This window comes from Sinohyriopsis cumingii, chromosome 3 (assembly GCF_028554795.1).
Source record: "Sinohyriopsis cumingii isolate HCF-2022 chromosome 3, ASM2855479v2, whole genome shotgun sequence".
In the NCBI taxonomy this organism is placed as follows: Eukaryota; Metazoa; Mollusca; class Bivalvia; order Unionida; family Unionidae; genus Sinohyriopsis; species Sinohyriopsis cumingii.
In genome coordinates, this window is record NC_142963.1 from 77,972,143 (window position 1) to 77,995,780 (window position 23,638).

At 35.7% G+C, this 23,638-nt stretch overlaps 1 protein-coding gene across 1 annotated transcript in view; it reads right to left on the bottom strand.

The window, feature by feature from the left end:
• Positions 1 to 589: 589 nt before the first annotated feature.
• LOC149803152 (DNA ligase 1-like) overlaps positions 590 to 23,638 on the bottom strand; it is a 164,284-nt gene continuing 141,235 nt past the window's right edge. The window contains exons 20-23 of the mRNA XM_089952773.1: positions 23,450 to 23,532; positions 17,476 to 17,628; positions 15,544 to 15,741; positions 590 to 9,609 (exon numbers count right to left, since the gene is read on the bottom strand). Of these exons, the coding sequence (XP_089808899.1) occupies positions 9,430 to 9,609; positions 15,544 to 15,741; positions 17,476 to 17,628; positions 23,450 to 23,532 (614 nt within the window). The 3' untranslated portion in view covers positions 590 to 9,429. The remainder of the gene's footprint in view (positions 9,610 to 15,543; positions 15,742 to 17,475; positions 17,629 to 23,449; positions 23,533 to 23,638) is intronic.

A 23,638-nucleotide genomic window follows, 5' to 3' on the forward strand; every position in this document is an offset into this window, starting at 1 on the left:
CATGAAGCATCTAAATACCAAGTTACATGACTGCATGCAATACTGCCTGAGAAGCTGGTCTAAATAAGACTAATTTGGGTATCTGGAATACAAAATATAGGGCAAAGTGACCTAGTTCTAATTTTAAGGTGTAGCTCTCTTTGTGATGCATCTATATAGCAAGCTACATGACTGCAAGCAATAATGCCATTGTAATTAAGTTAATTGCAAAGGTTAACTCAGAAAACCATGGTGATAAATATGATTCAGTGACCTAGTTTTGATGGTGCAGTGTTTCTCATTGTGCATCTTTATCTCAAGTTATATTACTCTGCAAAAAAACACCCCAAAAAATCAGAGAAACAACTATATGCTAAATGGATGGATGGACAGACAAATGGAAATGAACATTATATTCCCCCTTTTCATTGAAATGGCAGAAGACAAATATGGACTTCAGTTTAAACGTCTTTAGTGCATTTTACATCAATTAAGGGCCATAATTACAAATGTTGAAAAACATGCTGATTTCTGACCTAGTCCAACACAGTATCATACCAAATTTGGTACTCGTGAGTTGGATGGGCTGAAAAAAATAACACTAAATGCCTTTTCTCAATATCTGTATGTGTTCATCACAATGTTAAAAGACACAACTAAAATGTAAACAAATTTATTAGTGAACAGAATATGGCATTAATTAACATTATCAAGTGACACTTTTAGCATCAACAAAAAAAGATCATCCTTCATATTCAGAAAAACAAACACCTCATGTTGTAACCATATAGAAAATATGACTCATGCATCATTGCAATTTTCTCGAATATTCTTTATAAGCAACATATTTTTAAAATTTGATGGATTATAGGGCAACAATTTTAGTTTTGTATCAAGATTATGTAGATCTGTTGTTGATTTCATTGAAATGATAAAGTCTTCTCAACCATAACACTTTCATCTATACATAATTCTCACATATTTCAAGTGATAGCTAAACGTTATTCACATGAGGAATATTTACTAAATAAATAACATTTAATTAAAAAATCTTTCAATAACTCGTACTCTCTCATATAAATGAGTACCGTAACTGGTATATATACCAGATCAAGTTATTTTATGGCAATCACGCTTCTTCTTTCAGCCTCAGTGACCTACTGTCCTATTCTTTTACAGCCTCCATGACCTACTGACCTATTCTTTGTCAGCCAAAGTGACCTTTTGACTCCATTATTGATAGCTGCCTTTCTTGTCTCAAATACAAGCAGCTGTAGGTTTAGTCAAGGCATGCGGATCTGAACTTAAGTAGTTTTGTGTAAATAATTCTTCATTCTTTTTATTCCCATGACCTTGACCATTTGGACCAAAATGACTAGAGGTCTTTCTTGTCATAAATGCAAGCCATCTTCAAAATTCTGTCAAAGTAACTAAAATATTCTCTAGTAAACATTTATAATCCTTGAGTCACTGTAACCTTGCACTTTGACCTTATGACTCCAAAATAAATAGTTTCTTTCTTATCTCAAATGCAAGCCATAAATAACGTTTCATCATGGTATCTATTTTATAGAAATCATGTTACTACACAGAGCTTTCCTTCTTTCACTCTCTGAATATGACCATTTACCTTTTCATCAAAATACTGTCAGGTTTCTCCCTTGCTCCAAATGCAAGCTAGTTACAAAATCTGGTAATGGTAGATGGTGGAGAACTGGTGTTTTTGGAAATGAAATAAGAGACATGTTGTGGAAGGCGTATAAAAATACGTCATCTGTACAATTATGCAAAATGAAAGTTCATTATTTCACTGACGAAGTTATTTTGAAATAATTCTCCTGAGATTATATACCATATATACTCTCTTCCAAGTTGACGTTTTTTATTACTGAAAATCTGATTCACGCAGAGAAGAAATCTTCTTATAAGGGTGTTATACAAAAAATTTGATAAATCTAGGGGTAATGTTCGAAAGTAGATGATTTTTCAGTACACAAAAAATACTGTCAATTCAAACTAATTTAACATTTTCCTGCCACTATTCTGAAATATGTTTATGGTACACACTGCTTATATCCTTTTCATGGTAGTATTCATTACACAATAATTGTATCTATAAATATTTGGAATTTAATACTTTGAAAATATTATGGTTAAAATGAACACTACCCACTGCAAAGTGAAGTGACTGTCATTTTTGTTTACTCTGTGTGTTTACAAGTTTTCTGTTTTATTGCAAGTCCTAAAAACCTGTATTTTAATTAATATCTGTGTTTTGCTGTATTTGCTGCAATACAAGTTTTGCTTTAATTTGCATTTCCATATGTTAGATTTATTTCCCAAGAGATACTTTTAACGTTTTCTGCCAATGCACATGGCCTAATAAGCCTTTCTCTCGTAAAGGCAGCACTTACATTGTTTTCATGTTGACAATCCTTTTGATAGAGTCGTGAATTTAATTGTTCAGTGGCAAGAGTTCTCAAACTAACAGTGGATATTTGACCTTAGCATACTCTGTTTTTCCACTCAGCGTTAAGGGTTAGTATTAGTACTGATTGGCCTGGTGTCAGGATAATGTGACTGGGTGGGACATCATGCTACATGTCTGCAGCATGATGCCCCAGTGCTAGACATCACTATAAACTGCCACAATGCAGACATCGTAGCGATACAACTCAAATCATTAAAGCTACATTAAAACTCTATAAACACACACAAAATTCATATTTCACATTTTCTTGTACAGAATCTTATATATACCCTTGTGTATAGATCGTGATGTTGACTGGTTACTGTATTAATGAAAGAAGTTGAGTATATCATAAATCAATGATCATGGTTGCAAAAGGGGAAAATTCACACACAGCATACACATAACTACATGCAACCAAAGAATGCATGTACTGTGTATGAATACTTGTACTTCTTAATGGTCATTTACTTCTGATATAGTCGACTGCTTTCCATAATACCTTGATCAGTTTTTCCCTTGCAGATTTGGTCCAATGCACCTGCCAGCCTATCATAACAGTGATGAATCTAGGTTTCAAAAAAAGTGGGCCAACTTCCCCCATCTTGTAAAAAATGAGGCCAAATAATTAAAAAAAACAACATTATCTTGTCATCTGTTCATCTTATATTATTAAGTTTTTTAATAATAAACTGAACAAATGTCTTTTTTTGTCACTGGTTGATTTAATTTATCAGTGAAATAATTTAAAATTAAGAGACAAACTGTCACAAAGTAGCAAAAAGTAAATATTAACCTGCATCCTATTTTTTCCATATCATTAGCTCTTGGACAGCTTTAATGTGACTATGTGAGGCAAGATGTCAACTTAACGTAATTGCCCTGTAATTTTCACATTCTGCGGTGAATTAATTCTCCTTTTCTTGAGAACAAATGTCACATATCATTCCATCTTCTGTCTTCTTCAACCATGGATAAATATCAATCCATTATTGCTGAACAGTCAAATTTCCGTTTTATTTTGCAGTCAGAACTAGTAAAAGTACCTGCCTCTGTATCCTTTCCATTTTCCTGTGAACACTCTTCAGTGACAGTCATATTTTCACAATTTCTCTTCTTCAAAATCATATCAGTTAGCTTCCATAGTTTTACCATTATCAATGAATGGAATGGCAAGTGACCTCAAATTTTAAACTATCATTAGCAAGGAATGTAGTCTCTGTTTCCATGACTAAAAGTAAGGTCAGGAAACCTCTCTGTTGACATAGTATACTCAACATATTAATAAAACCTAACAACTGGTTACAAAGCACAAAATACTGGCATGTCAACACATTTGATAAGGTACTTTCTCCCAGGTTACATATAACCTCAATCAGAACATTGCTCAACCATTTCTGTCAGGACGTGAAATAACCTTGGCAGTAGTTGCAGGAATGCACATCAATTTGATGTCATTGGCGATTTGCCTCCAGCTGATGGCACCACATTTTACAATAGCAAAGGCTGAGATCATCCTGATTGAGACTTTGTCTCCTGCAGCTGCCACATTGTTCAAAGTGAACGAAAGTAGTTCATAATAACGTTCTCAAAGGCAATGAATTATCCAAGGTTTATTTCATTATCTGATGGAAATGGCTAAATGATGTTCTGATCAACTATAACCTCTGCACTTGCAAATTAAGATCTGTTCAGGTCACATCTGAAACTATATGTTTTATACAGTATATCCCGGAAGTACGAGGGTTTAATATAAGTCTTCTTCTGTAAAGAGAAATTACAGAAATACTCAATATGTTAATAATCATATGCCAATGCTGAAAATTTAGCAGGCCTTGTGGCACACTGATTTTGTTATTTAACACCAACAACATGGTTCCCATGCTTTTCTAAAAATAAATTTCCAGTTTTTTCCCAGGATGAAATTAATTTTTCAAAGTTAACGTATGACCATCTCTGAATGGGATTAAAAAATATTTTGGATTTTAAAACATGCATTTTCCAAATTTGAAGATGTTTCTCTTTCAAGACTCTCCAAAACATACATGTCAGAAAAGAACTGATCATGTACAAAACCACAAAATGAGTGACATTGAACAAATCTGACTATATTCCTACCAATTGGCATTTAAAGCCATTTCAATTAATAGAATACAAATTCTCACTTTACTTTGCTGATCTGCATTTGAGCATAAATTGTTTTGTTTCCTTTCAAACCTTTAATTCTAACGAATTATAGAGCAATATATGTGCATGGTATACAAAGTAAACATTTCCTATCACAGTATGAAAAAAACCCAATAAATGCAAAGTATTCGAATCTTATCTTGTAACGAAAAAGGTTTAACACTGAATTTGTGTGTGCCAATAAAAATCTCAAACCAGATTTTATTTTTCAACCAACCTAAACTTTTTTAAGATGATTTGGTTAAAAATTCCATCATTTAAAGACATTTACAAAAGGGTTGATTTAAATTTTGACAAAAGACCTTCAAAATTATACATTGCTGTATAAACAAGGGCTGAATTTTCTTTAAAATCAACTTGTCTTCTTGTAGTTCAATAAAGCAGTCCCCAAACCTGTATTGATACATGGGCTCTTTTTATTTCTTAATATATAATAAAAGGGATGACAATTTCCCATTTCTCCTGTGATACATTTAAGATCTGAAACCAATGTTTCAAGCTACAAGTCACTGTGTAATAATTTCGCACCAAAGATCATCTCAGAGTTTCAACATGTTTCTAAGCCGTTTTTCCTCTGAATATTACAACCCCATTTTTTCACATATGGACATTTAGGATGGAGTGCGGGTTCAAAGCAATTACATACAAAAAAATTTGGAATCTGCCGCCACCGTAAGATAGCTTACCAGCAGTCCTAGCAAATTTAAACTATGTTATATCAACTTATACCTGCATGAAATCGATAGAAAAATTAGTTATTTTCTCAAAAATAAGTATTATAATCATTATATCTTTAATCCGCTGACAGACTAGATGAAACTCAGCACTGATGAAATCTGACCTGGTACTATCCATTTGCGTTAATAGTCACATGACTTCACAAATCTTAAACAACGACATCATAAGTCCAATAGTCACGTGATATCAGCAACAAACTCCTTTTAAATGTTGCTGTACAAAATTTCAATTATATTAAATGAAAGTCTGATACTTTTTGTACAAACCAGAAAGAACATAAAATTCTCAACATTTTATTTCGAGAACAACTACAAGAAACTTTGCCAGTCAGATTCATCATGCAGAGTAGTCTGGTTCTTTGCTTTGTATGTTCCTTGTACATGACAGCACGTCAACGTGGTAGTCACGTGATACAAAAAAAACTGGAAGTTGGTCTCAGAATAAACATAGAGAATTTTGTGCCCTTTTGTTTTTCTATTTTTATTTCAATGACTTTCATTTAATTTTTTCTACAATATCTGAAAATGACAGTTGTGAGATTGTGTGTTCTCGTGCAACTAGCAATCAAAATCGCTAATACCTGCTCAAATTTCATCAACGCATTAGTTTTATCATTGTTCAGCAGATTAAAGACAACGAATTTAAATTTTCACATCGATTTCATACAGGTAAAAATTGATTTAATAACGTTTAAGTTTGCTAGCCATCTGCTAAGCGGCTATGCTTTAATGCCACCATGTTGGCCTCTAGTGATGCTAGACTGGTTTTCATACCTTCCATAAAAATAAAAATACAGATATCGACCTGTGAAAAAAAATGTCTACCAGATGAATCTAATCCACTGAGCGTCTGAATTGTCTCACAAATATATTTATGGCATGTACCCACATGATCTATACTTTAACCTCCTAATATTCTGGTTAGAACTCGATAAATTTAACTCATGATCAATTCAGTTACGACACAATTACGTAATTGTTTCAGGTGTCAAGTTATGGAGAGAAATTCACAGGTTTTTCAAGACTTTCGTCAATATTTGCAAAAATCAAGGACTTTTTATGGCCGGGAAAAAAGTTATCATTTCTCCCAACTTTTCCCCAATTTCCCGGTAGTGTGGGAACCCTGTAACAAGGGAAAAGACGTTTAGATACAACTATCCCACAGTCTAGATTCATCACCGTCATAAGATGCGTTAACTGAGTCAACCTTTTTGATCTGGGATGTGTCCCATGATGATATTGGCACTGACGTTTTGAGTCTTTGTCAAAAGAGTTATGCTTTATACAAATATCTGAATCTTAAAATGTTGCCATTATCTTTGTTTTTGTGCCTTTATTTGGGATGCCTAAATTTACTAACTACTACGTGGTCAGGACTGTGCTGATGTGCCTTTAAACCCTATACATTCTTAGATACATACATATACTCTGATAAATTACAGTGGCAACACACACACACACAAAAGTCTGATAAGGAAATACATACTATTAAATCTGCAATGTTGTCAAGAATTACCTTGTTTTAAAAACAACCTGAGTTCCTACTATCAATTTTTTTCTGTACATATAAAGAGGTAAATTGTTTATAATATACTCAGATTTAGGACTATTCCATTTAAATCCACTATGGATGTGTGAATGCATTTTTTAAATCTACTTTCTTTTCTAATGTGGAATCCTTAAAAGAAAACCCAAAGAAACGCTCTCCACCTCATACATTTAAATAGAATAGCCCTTAGTGAATTTCTGTACATAAAGAGGTAAGTTGTATCAAATAATCTTTATTTTTATTACCATTTAAGGCTTATGTACCCATGAGCACAGCAGAAACTATACAATGTAATTAATTCTTACTGTCAGAAGTACCTAGATTACATTATGCTAATTGCAAATAAGTAAAAATACTTAATGAACTGTCACTGAAACAAAAAAATTATTTCTTGTTTTCTTCAAAAACTTCACTAAAAATGACAAAGTTAAAAATATTTCAAAGATATTATGAAACACTCCCCATAAATGTACAAGACAGCACATGCAGTGAAACATATCAGACAACACATGCAGTGAAATGTACATTACAGGACATGCACTGTACAAGACAGCAATGCACTGAAATTTTCAAGACAGCATATGCACTGAAATGTACAAGACATGACATGCACTGTACAAGACAGCAATGCACTGAAATGTACAAGACATGACATGCACTGAAATATACAAGACATCACATGCACTGAATTGTACAAGACATCACATGCACTGAAATGTACAAGACAGCACATGCACTGTACAAGACAGCAATGCACTAAAATATACCAGACATCACATGCACTGAAATGTACATGACAGCACAAGCACAAATGTCTTCACACCAGTGCCGTCAGGTGTATTCAAACCAGTGGTCGCTGATGTTGTAACCTCATCGTTATAACTACATCTTTATGAACACAATTGTTTTGGACTTGTTAAATTCTTAGTTTTGGAAAATATAAAAAATAAAAAAAACTGTTCTGGTGGCAGGTGATTAATTTTTTAAAACCTATTTATAATTGGAATAATGTACCACAGATATTCCTATCAGAATTATGATGCAAAGAGTCTACTTAATTACATCTGAAGTCATGTGGTCAGACCAAAACAGGAATATTAACCTTAACTAAAATTCTGTTTTATTTTCACTAGTTACTGGGGTTTAATCTAGAAAGATTCCATTATGAGTAGACAACTCTAACAGGAAAACAACAAGAGTTCTTCAAATTGACTGATGTTCTACTGAAAAGAATTTCCAGGAATTCAAGATTTGACTATTTTTTCTTTATAATGGCCGAGTATATGAACTGTCTTGGATATTCTTGAGTGACAAGATTGTCAAATTAGCTGCTGTGGCAGCAATAACGAATGTAAGACTGGCAGTTTTCATTCAGGTCAAACAACATAACATTAGAAGATTTTTGGTGAAAACTCCATGATGACATGACCATTCATTAGGGACAAGATTTTCAATAGGTTCGATGTGGCAGCCATATTTGAAACTAGATTAACACCAATTTCTTTTAGGACCAACTAGATTTTGTAATTATATGCTATACCAATGTGACATTAAGGAAGAGTAGCAATAACAAGCTTTTCAAAATGGCTGAATTACTTGATGTCATATTGGCACCATTATCATTTAGTACCATCCAGACATCACAAGAAATATTGATGTGAAAACTCCATATGATATCCATTCAGGCAGATTGGGCTTAAATATTTTCAAGATACCACCGCAATCGCAATACCGAATGTCTAGGCAACCAGACATCATAAGTCTTCTAGTGAAAACAACTTGCTGACGTCACTTTCCCTTTCAGATCAGTAATCATAACAAGATTTTCAAGATGGCCACTGTGGCAGCTATTCCAGAGGTCAAACTGATGCCATTTTCATTTAGAACCAACCAGAGATCATAAAAAGTATTTTCCTGAAAACCCCCATCTTGACATGACCATACATGTTTGCCATATTGGATGTCAAAATAGCACCATTCATTTTGGACCAACTACACCATGGCATGAACCAGTGTGTAACGTTTCACGGCAATCCTCCGACCAGTTAAGGAGGAAAAGCTAAAACATATTGTGTTAAGTGACAGATGGATGACAGACCATCCCATAAGCTCTTCTGGTCTATGATCAGATAAAATGAAAAAGTTGATGTAAATTTCGGCAGAAAATAAGCCACCCTATTAATTACCAAAGTGCTTTGAATCATGAATACTATGCCCTGAGAAGACCCCTTTAAAAAAAAAAATGTAATAGTTCTTCAAATTCATGACATACATACACAGGTGAATTCCGTCTATGAAATAGTCACAATGATTTTTACTGGGTGATTAGGAAAAGAAATAGTCCACTCATTTGGAGAAATATAAACTTTTCCAGAGTATATTGACAAAACTGCAAATCTAGAATAATTCTGAAATGCTGTGGCTTGGTATAAGGACCCACTGTATTTTAAGATGTGGTCCATTTGTCTCCCAGAAGGCTCTTCAGAATAAAAAATTGTCTTGATTTTCTAGTAAAAGTCCTCCTCATGCTCCTCTTTCGTCTCGGACTTATTCTGGTTGTGAATTTGCTGCTGGTTCTTATACATGTCAGCCACCTGAGTTGCTGATGTAGCTTCCTCTGGCTTCTTGTCGTCACGTATCCGAAGAAATCGGGGAAATCGCAGGGAGATTCCTTTCTCACTGTCAACCTGTGAACAAATATGAAATGATAAAATGAGTAAAACAATTTCTAAATTTCACATACTGCATTTTAGGTTCTCCACGTTCTAACAATCTGAAGAGAATACACAAGTTAGATGGATGGATGACAAATAACATTCAGGAAGATGAGAGTCAAGATAGATTCCTATTGGAAACAACTGGATCATTAATTATGCAGGAACAATTTGGGTAACAAAAATAGATATTCTTGAATTTGTGTTAACTTGTTCACAAGATACATGTAAATGCAGTTTAAAAAAAGTTTAATCAGGTTTCTTTTGCACTAAACCTTGAAAATGCGATCATGGATTCAAGAACAATGAACTTGACTAGAACAATGTCAAAATAAAACCAAATGCAATATTTGGTGAAATCTACAAGAAATGTTTCTGGAAAAAAAAAAACAACCAAAATTAAGCTGCTGAAAGTTATTGAAGGTATTCTTCAGATGTATCCACAAACTTGGTAAAATGATAAAAATTCATTCATACTTGTTTGTGTTGCCATGCTTACAAGCCAGTAAAATTAAAAACCGAAGGCAAGACCTTTGACCCTCAATATCTGAATGTTGATAATCAACTTGATCACTGGAATGCAACAAAATACAAAATCTGGTCAAATTCCACTTGTGTATATATCAGTCACTGTGTTTATAAGCATTGCCAGTAATGACTGTTGGCTTAACCCTGAGAACAATCAGGTATGTTTCTTGAAATGGTTTCAAAAAAGTGTGTATATGTTGTTCGTCAGCTGTGCCCCATTTTCATTCAGAACCAACTAAATATTGCAAGAAGTATTTTAATGAAATCTCAATCAATGCCACCACCATTCCTGAAAATGAATAAGAATTTCAAAATGGCTGTGTCATGTTGGAGGTCAGATTAGCACAGTTTTCAATAGAGTTAGCTACAAACTGCATGGGATCAAGTTAGTATACATAAACTGCCTTACTGTCAAGATAATTAGCCTCTGAACGAGGATTAAAAATCTTACTCCAAGAGACATACAAGTGAACCTCCCACATGGGAGTGTTTTTCTCCTTAGTTTAGGGTGTCTCCCATCCCTCACTGAAATCTCCAGTGTTCTCAAAATAATCAGAGAAAAATATAAATTTAAGTATATTTATGGTAATAGAGCCTGTTATCATGTGACTATTAACTGGCTGAAGCACAACTAGACAATATAGTTGTTAATTTCACCTTTTATAGTCTGTCTTCGTTCTTTGAATTCTGTCAAGGTAGATTATACTACGTGTAACCAGACGTAAATCCAAAAAGATTAAAAAATATTAAGGTTCAGTTGCAAAAGAGCTCAATTAGCATAAAACAGTAAACATTACTTTGATGTTCTGCTTCATTGTTTCAAGTTATTGAGATGGATTAGAGACTATGATATGCATCATCAAAAGTAATTTGGTCAGATTAAGACAATAACTGATTATAGTGGGATTACTCCGTAGCTCAAGTGGCATAGAACTGGGTTGTCTTTCGTGTTTAAAGACAGTCAAAATGTCTCAGTGTGGCAACGACAAAACACCAAAATCCATACAACTAAAATAACACAAAATTCAGTAATGCTTGGAAAAGGGAATTTCAGTGGTTCCAATCAAATTCAAAGGGACATGAATAGGCATTCTCCTCTTCCTGTAAAGCTGATTTTAAAGTCAGTTAAAGTGGCAAAAACTGACATCATGTGTCATGCAGAGTCCCATCACATAAATGCATATTAGCTGCAACAACAAAATATGCCATCACTGAATTCCATACCATGTCTATGGAATCTGCATCAAATGTGGAGAACGTTTGAGTTGCCAAGACACTATTTGCCAGCTTTATAGCTGAACATAATCTCCCACTTTTGTAATGGCTGGGTTGTTGTTGTTGTTGTTGTTGTAGGGTTTACCGCCATTTTTCAGCACATGATAGGCTATACATGGCGGCCAGTATTAATGGTGGAGGAAGAATCCAGCAAATCCCCGGAAAGAACCACCGACTCTCAAGAAGCTACTGGCAAGCTTTCTCACATACCCACATTGGCAGAATCCGAGACTTGAACCTATGCAGACAGAGGTGAGATGGCGGTGATATGTAATGGACAGCGCTTTAGACCACTCGGGGCCCCATGCCTGGGATGAATGAGGTCTTTGTATTCATCTAAAATAATGGTAAGTAATAATCGTTTTCCAGATTCGATTGTCATTAATAACGAGCAGTAACAGTACTGGCAAGAAATATGTCTGAAAATTAGGTTAAAGTTACAAAGGTAATAATAGTATAATGTAGATGTTTGTGTTTCATGCAATGAATTTTACAGACATTAAAACAACATCAGACCCTGACAGTACCAATCTTGAGCAGTTTTGGCAGGCAATTTGCTGTCTAAATCTACCCAAAGGCAAGAAACAATTTCAACTTCTTGGTGTCAATTCAAAGTAGACCTGCTTTGTATTATCACAGATTAAAAGGCAGAACCAAAACATAAATTTTACTTGATAAAACTTAGTTAACTAGTATTTATTTCTGAAATTGTTGCCACCAATAGGCATTAGTGACATTTTGATGTATCATTATTCTGTCAAATAGTGATATTTACAGTGTACTGTATTATTTTGGAGATAACGTAAATTTAACGAAATATATGACTTCTTATTAGAAGCTGTGAATTTCATGATGCCGATTCAAATTTCCAGGCAGCAACCACCATTTTCAATGATAAAACAATTTTCTAAACTAAGGAACAATTCTTTTAGTATTTTCTAGAAAAAAATTGGATCTATGCCTGACTCCAAAATTATGAAGTGTACCTGGTGTTGTAAAAGGGATGTCTTGCTATCTGTTGAAAATCAACTATGCAACAAAATTCACATTTTTTTTTATTCCTTTGTTCTGAATGCTATAATGAGAAAAGTTTGTAAGGGGAGGTCACCTAAGATCTATTCCAGAAACTCCTGTGGATTTGGTCTGTTGTGGCATTTTATGGCACATCAATACAAGTAGGTAAATTAGTGCCAAGGCAATTGGAGTAAAGTGCTTGGCTAAGGATACACCATGGTAGAAAAAAACTCATACTAATCAGTAAGCCACCACTGTTTGCCTCCAATGACACACAGGAGGTGCATACGGCCTACTCCAGAGAATAAAAGCTATACCCATTTAAATAAAGTTTATATTTTAACAAACTTTGTAGTGCACCAAAATATGAACAAGATACATTCTATTGAATAGATGATTGACTATGCCATCTTCAGTTTTTGAGTACACAGATAACATTTCTTAGGAAATTATTCTCTCTGATCTCCAAATTCAAACCTCAATAAAAGATGAAAAATTGTCTTTATGTCTACATATCATAGAGTAATTATTATAGATCAATTCTGGTTTTTTCCTGCTAGATGGGGGTCACCCATATCATGGATGTGTGTGAGTTGGATTTTTAATGTAGCTTGTAACAATTTTTCAGTCATATCACTGTGATGTCTGGTGTGTGGCAGTTTACACTGATGTCTAGCCCTTGGGCATCGAGCCGCAGACATGTAGCATGATGTCCTACCCAGTCACATTATCCTGACACCAGGACGACCCGTCCTAACACTAACATCTTAATGCTAGTGCCTAGCAAGGCAGCTGTTAGTACCATTTTTAGAAGTCTTTGGTATGACTCGGCCAGGGTTTGAACCCAAGACCTCCCACATCAGAGGCGGATGCTCTAACCAATAGACCAATGGAGTGATCTATATCATCGATGATTACAATTTTAAACTTGAGATATTGATAGTATTGTGATCGGGTATTTTTGGAGGAAACTAATTTACTAAAACATTTCTTTTCTCCATCAAATACATTATGCATCACATTAATATTAGGAGAATAGGTATTAGGACAAAATGTTTCAGCATCCATCCTATACCCAGATCACCCTGCAGAAGCATGAATTTTCTACTTCAAATATGAAGGCAGCACAACCAAAGTTTATACATGTATGCTCATGTGAAGGCAAAGCCATGTTGGATCCTGCACCTGGCTACTGCCTTACATTCAAACGTTTTCCAGGCATACCCACTGGAAGCTGCAAAGTCATGCCCAGGGCTGAAGTTGTGCTGTCATAAATTGGGTGGGAAATTATCAGGGCAGTTACTAGTGGTATGATGAGAATCTGTGAGAGGCCATATCATGTAAACTGAAGCTGGAGAAAGTATACTGAACTTTCGCAGGATAAGGTACAACTCACGAGGATTTTGGCTCACAAAAATATAAGTGATTTCGATGAAGCTGACCTTTGAATGTAATAACTCAATTTCAGTTAGGATTCATGGATAGTGTATGCAGATCAATCACCCTGCAATATAAAGCTAGTGCCATAATTGCCCAAATCTTATATGACATTGCTTCAGAGGGGTGGAAGACACGGATTTGAACTTCAAATGAGTTGATCCACATCAAGATTTTGGAAAGGTTCCATTTTGGAAACAGGTAAGCAAGCAAGGCCCAGATCCGTCAAATCTGAACAAGTCAGAAAGATCTTTGTTGGAGCCAATATCATCTCTTCCATGATGTCTAAACATGTCTGAAATAATGGAATGGTATCAATTGATTGTGATAAGAGGAGCTTCTTGTCTTCAAAGAGAAAAAGAAGGAAGGTATAGCCAAAAGTGGGAATGGAGGTTGATAGCGACGTGACATCATTAACATGACACCAGTCCATACAAATGTGCCACTTCCCCATATATTTCTTTAAAGTGGAAGACCATTTAGCTAATGTGATCTTTTCCACAATTAAAGAGCTGAACTTCTTTTTGTGTTGTGCATCCTTGACAAATGTGAATAAATGTGAAGGTTTCCCTGGAAATGGATGGAATAATAGCGACTTCGGCTTGGGCAGCATGCTGGAGGTAACAATTTTCCTTGGTACATCCATCTCCATACTGTGCCGATCATTGATCCTTATCCTGTCTCATCAGCTCTATGTTGCAAGCCCTGCCCCTCATTTTCTGGATTAGCTTTGGTATTAGAAGTGCTGGAGGTAAGGCATATGCCCATATACCTCTCAGCTGATTGAAAATGCATCAGCAGCCCAAGTTCTGGGTCTAAGAACAGAGAGATGAAGGTAGGCAGTTTGTTGTTCCTCCTTGCTGCAATTAAGTCCAACATTCATCAACCATATAGAGTTTAAACTTGGTGTTAGGAAGAACTGTTCAAGCAGGCAACGCACATCTTGTGATTGTCCTCAACAACTTTAATGCATCTGCACTTCTTGCAGTTGATTGATATTTTTGCAATGACAGAGAGAAGAAATAACGAATGCATACAACAAATATACAAACTGTTCAAGTAGGCGAATTTGTGTTACAAGATGACCTATGACAAGCATAATAACAGTTTAACAGTGCAATATAAACACACAGTGAAAACTGAGTGTTACAAATCGATATCACATGGGCAATATCAACCTGGAAAAATATGAATACAAATTCACTGGAAGAACACATTCTATTCCATTGAAGATGAAAATAAAGTTAGATGGTCTAAAATTTGTATCAACTGTAGTGGATTCTTCAGAGGTACTGTTGACAGTTGCAAGCGATTGTCTGAAATAGTAAACATACAGAACACAGGTGACCAGCCAGTGGAAACCAGGGGAGAAAATCTGTACGAGTTACTTCCCTTTATCTATATCTTTTATTGATGAAAAGCCTTTATCAAATTATTTATATTTAAAAAAAATCTTTTAGGGCTGGATTTGAAGGTAGCAGAGAGCAATTCCATAATGTTAATGTGACTGGGTAATGCATTTGATGGAGAAATATGGCATCTAGAAAACTGGAGGGTAAATTAATTACACTAAATACATGATGTAACAAATCCTTTGAAGCCCCAAAACTGGTGATATCTTCACTCTTAGTTCTACTTCATACAGAGTCTTACCAGACCAGCTCCAGCTTTGTGAACAGGAGAGATAGAAAGGTCTGCAGCCTTAATTTCCCAGACCTGGACAGGTTCAAACCAGTGGTCAGGTTCAAGACTGGAGTCCCAGCTGTAGTAGGGCTTGGGTTTCTCTATCACATGCTCCTTAAAAAACACTGCATGTTTTTCCAAGTCATCATCCTTAAAACCAGTACCAATCTGAAATGATTAACTAATGTGCTAAACAAAGTTTTAAATACTTTTCTAATTATTTAGGAGACAGTCTACAATTCGGACAAACATATTGACCTTGAGTCAAGTTTAATGGATAATTGAGAACATTTGGGCTACCATTATTTCCATTAGAACATTTAACAAAATGCCTGTCACAATGTTTGCTACTGCTCTGATAATGAACAAACATTTAAGTTTAATCTTAATTTGTTGTTACAAGTTATTTATCACATAAATTTGATTTAACATGTGTTCCATGGTTCTCAAATCAAAATTGCCTCGCCCCTCTAATCCCCTGTAGAGGGGAAAATAACCCTCTATTTTTGGAAATCGTTGAGAAAACACTAGAATACATTAATAAGAAAAGAGAAAGTACTATTACCATTGAGTTTTGAACCCAAGTCCTTAATCTGTTTCAGTCTGGCACACACACCGCTAGACTTGACAGTGCAAACTATACAATTTACTTCACTACCAACAATGACACACATACCATTAGACTTAACAGTGCAGATTGGTTATACAATCTGCTGCATTTCTTACAATGACACACATACCATTAGACTTGACAGTGCAGATTAGTTATATAATTTGCTGCATTACTGACAATGACACACATACTATTAAACGTGCAGTGCAGATCCGTTATACAATTTGCTGCATTACTGACAATGACACAAATACCATTTGACAACTCTGAAACAGAGAGGTACGAAATAATCTTCACTTGATTCTTGTTGTTATTATTATAGGGTTTAGCACCATTTTTTCAACACAAGATAGGCTATACATGGTGGCCACTATAAATGGTGGAGGAAGAACCCAGGAAAACCCCAAAAAGAACCACCGACCCACGAGAAGCTACTAGAAAGCTTTCTCACATATCCACAATGAACGAATTCGAGACTCAAACATATGCAGAGGTGAGATGGCAGCGATCTGTAACAGCGACCACTTTAGACCACTCACAGCACCATCTTCACTTGAATGATCATTTATTTGTTTAAAATGGAAAGAAAAGATACCCAAGATCTTGAGAGATCCATGTAGTATGGAAGAAAACAAAAATATTTATGTATAAAAATGTATCTATAAGACATGGATGTGCCATCCTTTGAATGACTGGCAGGATGCATGCATGGATGAACATGTACAAAGAAAATTTAGCATGGATAACTAACAAATAGCTGGACAACAGTAATACTATATGCTCCTAACTTTAGTATGGACAACTGACAAATGACAGACAAGGATAATACTACATGCAGTATACTGATTCATCAAAGCAAGGAAAAAGAACAATATGTTCACCTGATGTCAATAATGTCTGCCAAGTTTCAAAGTGATTCAGTGCTATTCTATTAAAATATCCCTAGGACCCAGGGAAGGCACTTTCAATGTGGAATAGTCATAGATAGCTGCAATTTAGAATTTTGTATCACTGCATAGGAACTCTTCGTAGCTTAATAAAGGGGAGATGCATCTATACCGACCTCTTATTGCTGCTATTTGCCAAGCTTCAACACAGTTCATGCTGAGATATGGCAGTGGTTGCATACAGCAAAGTTCTGGGACATGCATACAAATGTACACATGTATGAGCAGAACTTACCACTCTCAGCCTCTGCTATATTCATGGTTGAGCCATACAAATAGACACAACACTAAAAATAATTATACACCCAAAATAAATACAAATTACCATCATATTCAACATACCTTGCAGATGGTTTGGAATTCTTCATTTTCCTCATCATAACAGGCAAGGAGAAAACCACCATATCTCCCTGTTCTCTTCCCAGTTCCTAGATATCCTCCAATCACCACTACATCAAGTGTGTCCCCAACCCCTTCCAAGTAGTCCTTCTTCAACTGTGAATTAATTATATGAGATATGTCAAGCAGTGTTAGCATTCTGAATACAGAGTCATCAGTAAATTGGTTAAAACCATCCTTTTGAATGAGATACAAGTAAGGTGGTCTTCTTATATATATATATATATATGAAATGGAATAACTGTTTGCAAACATTCCATCAACTTCGTTAGACTTGAGCATCTCTATCCTATATTACTTAAAGTTAAGAAAATATTCACACACACACACCCCTTCTGACAGTGACCCTGGCGTCACAATGTAAAAAATCATTCACATACCATGTATACTCACTTATAAGATGAATTCATCTGCAAACAACACAGCCCCTGATCTGGCATCACAAAATGTTCTGTCTTCTCAGGGTCTATATTTATAGGTTACTGCATTTGTATGGGAAAATATGAACGAGTTTTGGGATGGAATACTGCACGACCTTGGGAGTGCAGTATATCCTTCCGACAAAACGAGTTCATATTTTCCCATACAAATGCAGTAACCTTTTTATTATATTCTCACGTTTTTTATTCTACCTAAGGTTTAATTATATAAACAAAATACACTACAAGAAACAATGTAAATGAATGTATGCTGCATTCCAAACTAACTACACAAATGCATATTCATCATTACACAAATCAACATTATTACTGTGCACATAACTCCGCCCAGATAAATTTGAACTTAGTCGCGCGCTCGACATAACTTTCGAAAGAAAATGACGTGTCTAGTTAAAATTGAAATTTGGAGTCATATTGTGAATGAATGTGCATTGCAACAACTTTTCCATTGGATCTGGAATGAATAGATTTTGGTATTTTTCTCGATTCTAGGAATTTTTTTGATTATGGACTGGATTTGTTATGTGACGATTCCACGTGAAATACATGAGATTTAATAAGCTAGGAAGAAGTGTGTTGACATCTGCAAATGTGTTTCTGTTTCTGTCACTGAATGTCTGAAATCATAATGTGGGAAAAATATGAAGTTTTTCAGTTGCAATTATCAAAAAGACGCTATGGAATTTAATGCTTATTTCATTTTGAGTGCAGTAAGGAGGATGCCACTGCACTTTTCATCGAAATTACATCACAATTTCGAAATGTGTAATCCAGATTGAAAACCTATGACATGGCTCATGTAATTTGGATTTGCAGAACTAAGGAAATACATTTTGAGGAAATTCAGGAAGTACAACTGTAAGTGTATTTTATTTTGCCATTCTTATCACCAGCTAAAAAAGAGAGTATATGACTTGTCACTTGTATGTTATTTGTAAGGACCTTATCTTGCATCTGTTTATACTGTAGCTAGCCTAAATCCGTAACATTGTATCAACGCGGAATGTGCCAAAATAGCTGGTATATGGCAGTCCACAAAACATCTGTTTTCGTTCATTCAGAAACAAATTTAAACAACCACAACATAAAGAGCCTCGTACGTGAGTGTACATGATTTGTGTACAAATCAAAAGTGCTGGAATCTGCGTCCATTGTTTGTTTACAATAGAAAGTAGTTCCTTTATGCATGTGAATGCTATATGTGTATTGTCGCACGAGTTCAGTATTGGGTAATACTGAACAATTTTGACAATGTAATGTTAATGGGGGAAAAAATGAGCATATAATAATGTTTGTTCTACTCATTAATCATAACAACAACACACATCTTTTGGCACATTATGTGACTGCAGATCAGGATCTATGCAGTTTGATCCAACTTGTATATGGGTATATATGGTATATGATGCATCATCCAGCTATGACCGCATTTACAAAATCTGATTGGAAGATATCACTGGACAACAAATTTTTACAAAAGTCATGTTACTGAAATAAAATTAGTCAATTCTTATCAATTTTTATGTGCTGAACACGAATATGACAGTCAAATTGCAAAATTGGCTCTAGTTTTTTTGTAATCTGCAAGAAATTAATGTTTACATAACGAAATGCATTCCAATAGTAAAAGGTCAACTGTAATAGCCTACCTATAAAAAATCAAGTCATTGACTACATCTTAGATTTCTTCGCCTGTCTCTTGTACAGCTGTTCGGGAGCATCTCTGAGGAGTGTCCAGCAGTAGTCAGCCAGCATTGTAGTGGACCATTTTCCCTGGTATCTTTGTTCCATTGTTGCGATATCTTGATGAAAACGTTCGCCGTGTTCATCACTAACAATACCACAGTTGCTAGGAAAGAAATCCAAATGGGAATGAAGGAAGTGAATCTTTAGAGACATATTGCAGCCAAGTTTCTTATACTTCATCAACATGTCTTCTACTAGTTCCTTATAGTTTTCTGCCCTAACATTTCCGAGGAAGTTTGTAGAAACTAGGCGAAAAGCATTCCATGCTTGTTTCGCGTCACCTTCCAGCAAGTTGTTGAACCGGTCATCTTTGAAAAGCTCTCGAATCTGAGGACCCACAAAAACTCCCTCTTTAATCTTTGCTTCGCTGAGTCGAGGGAATTTTTCATGCAGGTATCGGAATGCTGGCAAAGTCCGGTCAATGGCTTTCACGAAGTTCTTCATCAAACCTAGTTTGATGTGAAGGGGTGGTAGCAAGATTTTCTGAGCCTCAACCAGAGCTGGGTGTTGGATATTCTTCTCTCCAATGGCTACATTCTGCCTGTGAGTCCATTCCTTCCTCATGTAGTGCATTTCCCTTGCTCGGCTATCCCACTCGCATAAGAAACACATGTATTTTGTATATCCTTGCTGCAGTCCCATTAAAAGGGCAACTACCTTCAAATCACCACAGAGGTGCCAGCTGTACTTGTTATACTCAATGGAATTCAGTAGCTGCCTTAAGTTATCGTATGTCTCTTTCATGTGGACAGCATACGCTACTGGAATAGATGGAAGAATGTTTCCATTGTGCAAAAGCACAGCCTTGAGATTCAGTTTCGAAGAGTCCACAAATAGTCTCCATTCTTGTGGGTCATGAGTGATTTTTAAAGCATTCATGAGGCCCTCAATATCGGAACAGAATATCAGATTACTTTCCTTTCTGAAGAAAGGCTCCAATTGCTGGTGGCGCTTTCGATATGCAGTAATTGTGACATCTTCTTCTAGAAGATTCCATTGTTGGAGTCTTGATCCTAGCAATTCTGCCTTGTTCTTTGATAAGTCCAAATCACGAATCAGGTCATTTAGTTCTTCCTGTGTTATTCTGTGTGGGGTTGATGATGCACCACAGTGAAAATCTGGATCACTGCATGCTGATGGACCAGGAGAAGAACAGGTCGGCTCACCTTTGTCTTCGTCAGATGAATCAAGAGAATATTCTGCTGGAGGTTCTGGAATAGGAAGTCCCTCACCATGTGGAACTGGTCTCAATGCAGACGGAATGTTTGGGTAGACTATTCTCGACTTCTTTCGCTTCGTTATTCTGCCGGAAAGAGGAGGAACCAAGCAGAAGTAACAGTCATTTAGGTGGTTGCTTGGCTCTCTCCACACCATTGGGACTGCAAACGGCATTGATGACCTTTTGCAATTCAACCACTGTGAAAGCTGTGTTGTACATGTAGCACAGCATATATGCGGAGCCCAAGGCTTGTCTTGGTCACCAACCTTGCATCCGAAGTAAAGATGATATGCCTTCTTCACTTGAGAATTGATACTTTTCTTCTGGTTGGCAAATGTCACTTCCCCACAAATATAGCAAAAATTGTCCGCGGTATTAACACACTTTCGAGGCATTACTGTTCTTTATTGTACGTAAATGGATAAAATAATAAGTTTTATGTAACAGTAGCTTGAACTGTCTCGCACAACGTCTAAAATATTTTAAATGCTGAACCTATCTGATTGGGCTTTATATAGTACACTGCTTACGTCAGCTTCAGCAGCCGCCTGGCATTAGTATAATAGGCCTACACATGTATAGTACACTGCTGACGTCAACTTACTTCAGCAGCCGCATGGCATTAGTATTGCATTGCATCAGAAAATGATGCAATCAACTGTGGATGATGTGAGCATGATGGTATTATGCAATGTTACATCATTATTCCGGATGTTGCTGCAGTCCTACTGGAGAAATTTACACAGTGAAACATAGAAAATGAGGTATATGAATATCTTCAAAACGAGAGCCAATACAAATTTTTCACGGTTATATTCGTGTTCGGCACACCAAAATACTACAGATTAGGGCCTTTTCAAGTCAGTAATGATTTCACTGTTGACCAGTGTATTTAAAGATGTTATTGAAATGAAATTGTTATATATCTGACATAAAACCTCAACCCAAGAATCCCTGGGTTGGAGCCCATACTACTAGCTATCCCAAGGGCAACATAACTAGAAAGTTTCTAGAAAAATATGACTAGAGAGTTCTGGGGAAAATATAGCTAGAAAGTTCTGGGAAAAATGCAACTAGAAAGTTTTGGGAACTTCCAGAGTAGTTCTGGAGGAAAAGTGGCAACAAATGAATGAACAGACTAACGGATAGACACAAGGTGGTTATTATGATATCTCTCACTAAAACGTATGGACAATTAGCAAATATGACACAGGTATGATTATTGTTGTATCAACACATTGCAAGTGTTCTTAGCTTACATCTTGTACTATTGGGACCTTTTAAACCAGATCAGAATTATGTTCTCTAACCAGTCATAAGATGTCAATCATGATCAAGATCATGTCATAAATATGCATGGATCTCACTTATTACAGAAATAGTGCAAGATATGGATGACATAAGTATATATTCCAAGTCCGAAAAAAATCTGATAACGAATATGGCTTCCACTCGGTAACAAGATCAGTCAATCGATGCAGGATTGTTATCATCATTAAGCTTGAATCTTGCTCAATACCAAAGCTATGCAAGATTTTATTTCCCCAGTTGGATCAAAACTGCAACAGAAATAATGGCTTCGAGTGTGACAACAAACTCAGTCAGATGCAGGATCAACTCATTAATGTATGCATCTTGCTCAATTATTGAACTTGTACATGATTTTGATGATATAAGCCTATATTCCAAGATCAGATATATGTCCTTCCAAGAGGTAACAAGCTCTGCCCAACTGATGGATGATCACCCATTTATTTGCACAAATCTCAATCAGTACTGGACTCATCTGAGACCGTGATTAAACAAGTACCAGTATATATTTCAAAGTTTCATTAAAATCAGCAGTGTATCCCCTATGGGTGCAAGATTGAGAGTCAAAAATCACCTTGGTGTCAGACTGAATTAAAAACAAACTTTGGTATCAAAACTGGGGACAAATTAAAAGTATGGGGGTCTAAGAAGTGCAAATGAGGGTAAAGGGAAACACTGATCAGATCAGAAATATGGCTTCCAGCGGGGTAACAACCTCAACCAATCTGATGCTAGTTCACCTGATTAATATGCACTGATTTATTTCGCTTGTTAAAGAACCTGTCCAATGTCTTAATGATACAAACATATCTTCCTAGTTTGATCAACATCAGATTTGAAATATTGCCTTCAGAGTAGTAACAATCTCAGCCAATCAGATGCAAGATAACCTAATTTGTATGCATGGATCTTGCACCTTACTGAACTCATGAGAGATCTTAATGATACAAGAATCAGGCACATAGTCACCTCATTAATATGCATGGATCACAGTCATTATCAAACCTGTCTGAGAGTCTGATGATATTCCGTATTCGAAGTCCGATTTACTTCGGAAACATGGGGTCCAGAGTGGTAACAAATAATTACTGATGGATGCACAACTCAAGGCAGATGCAGGGACATATCCTAAGCTCACATAACCTTAGAGCCAGGTAAGTTAATAAAAACTTTGAAAGATTTTGCATAACCAAGCTCTTACCTTAAGCCAATTATGTGATCTTTTGGCAATTTCATAGGTGGCATCAACATCTAATGTTTTTACCATCAATCCTTCACAATTTCCTAGGTAGGGGTGGGAAGAAAAAAAAACAATGATAAAACATTAATAATCCTGTGTTGTACAGTAAAATCTGACTTAAAAGAAAAATACTATGAAAGACCACCTGTT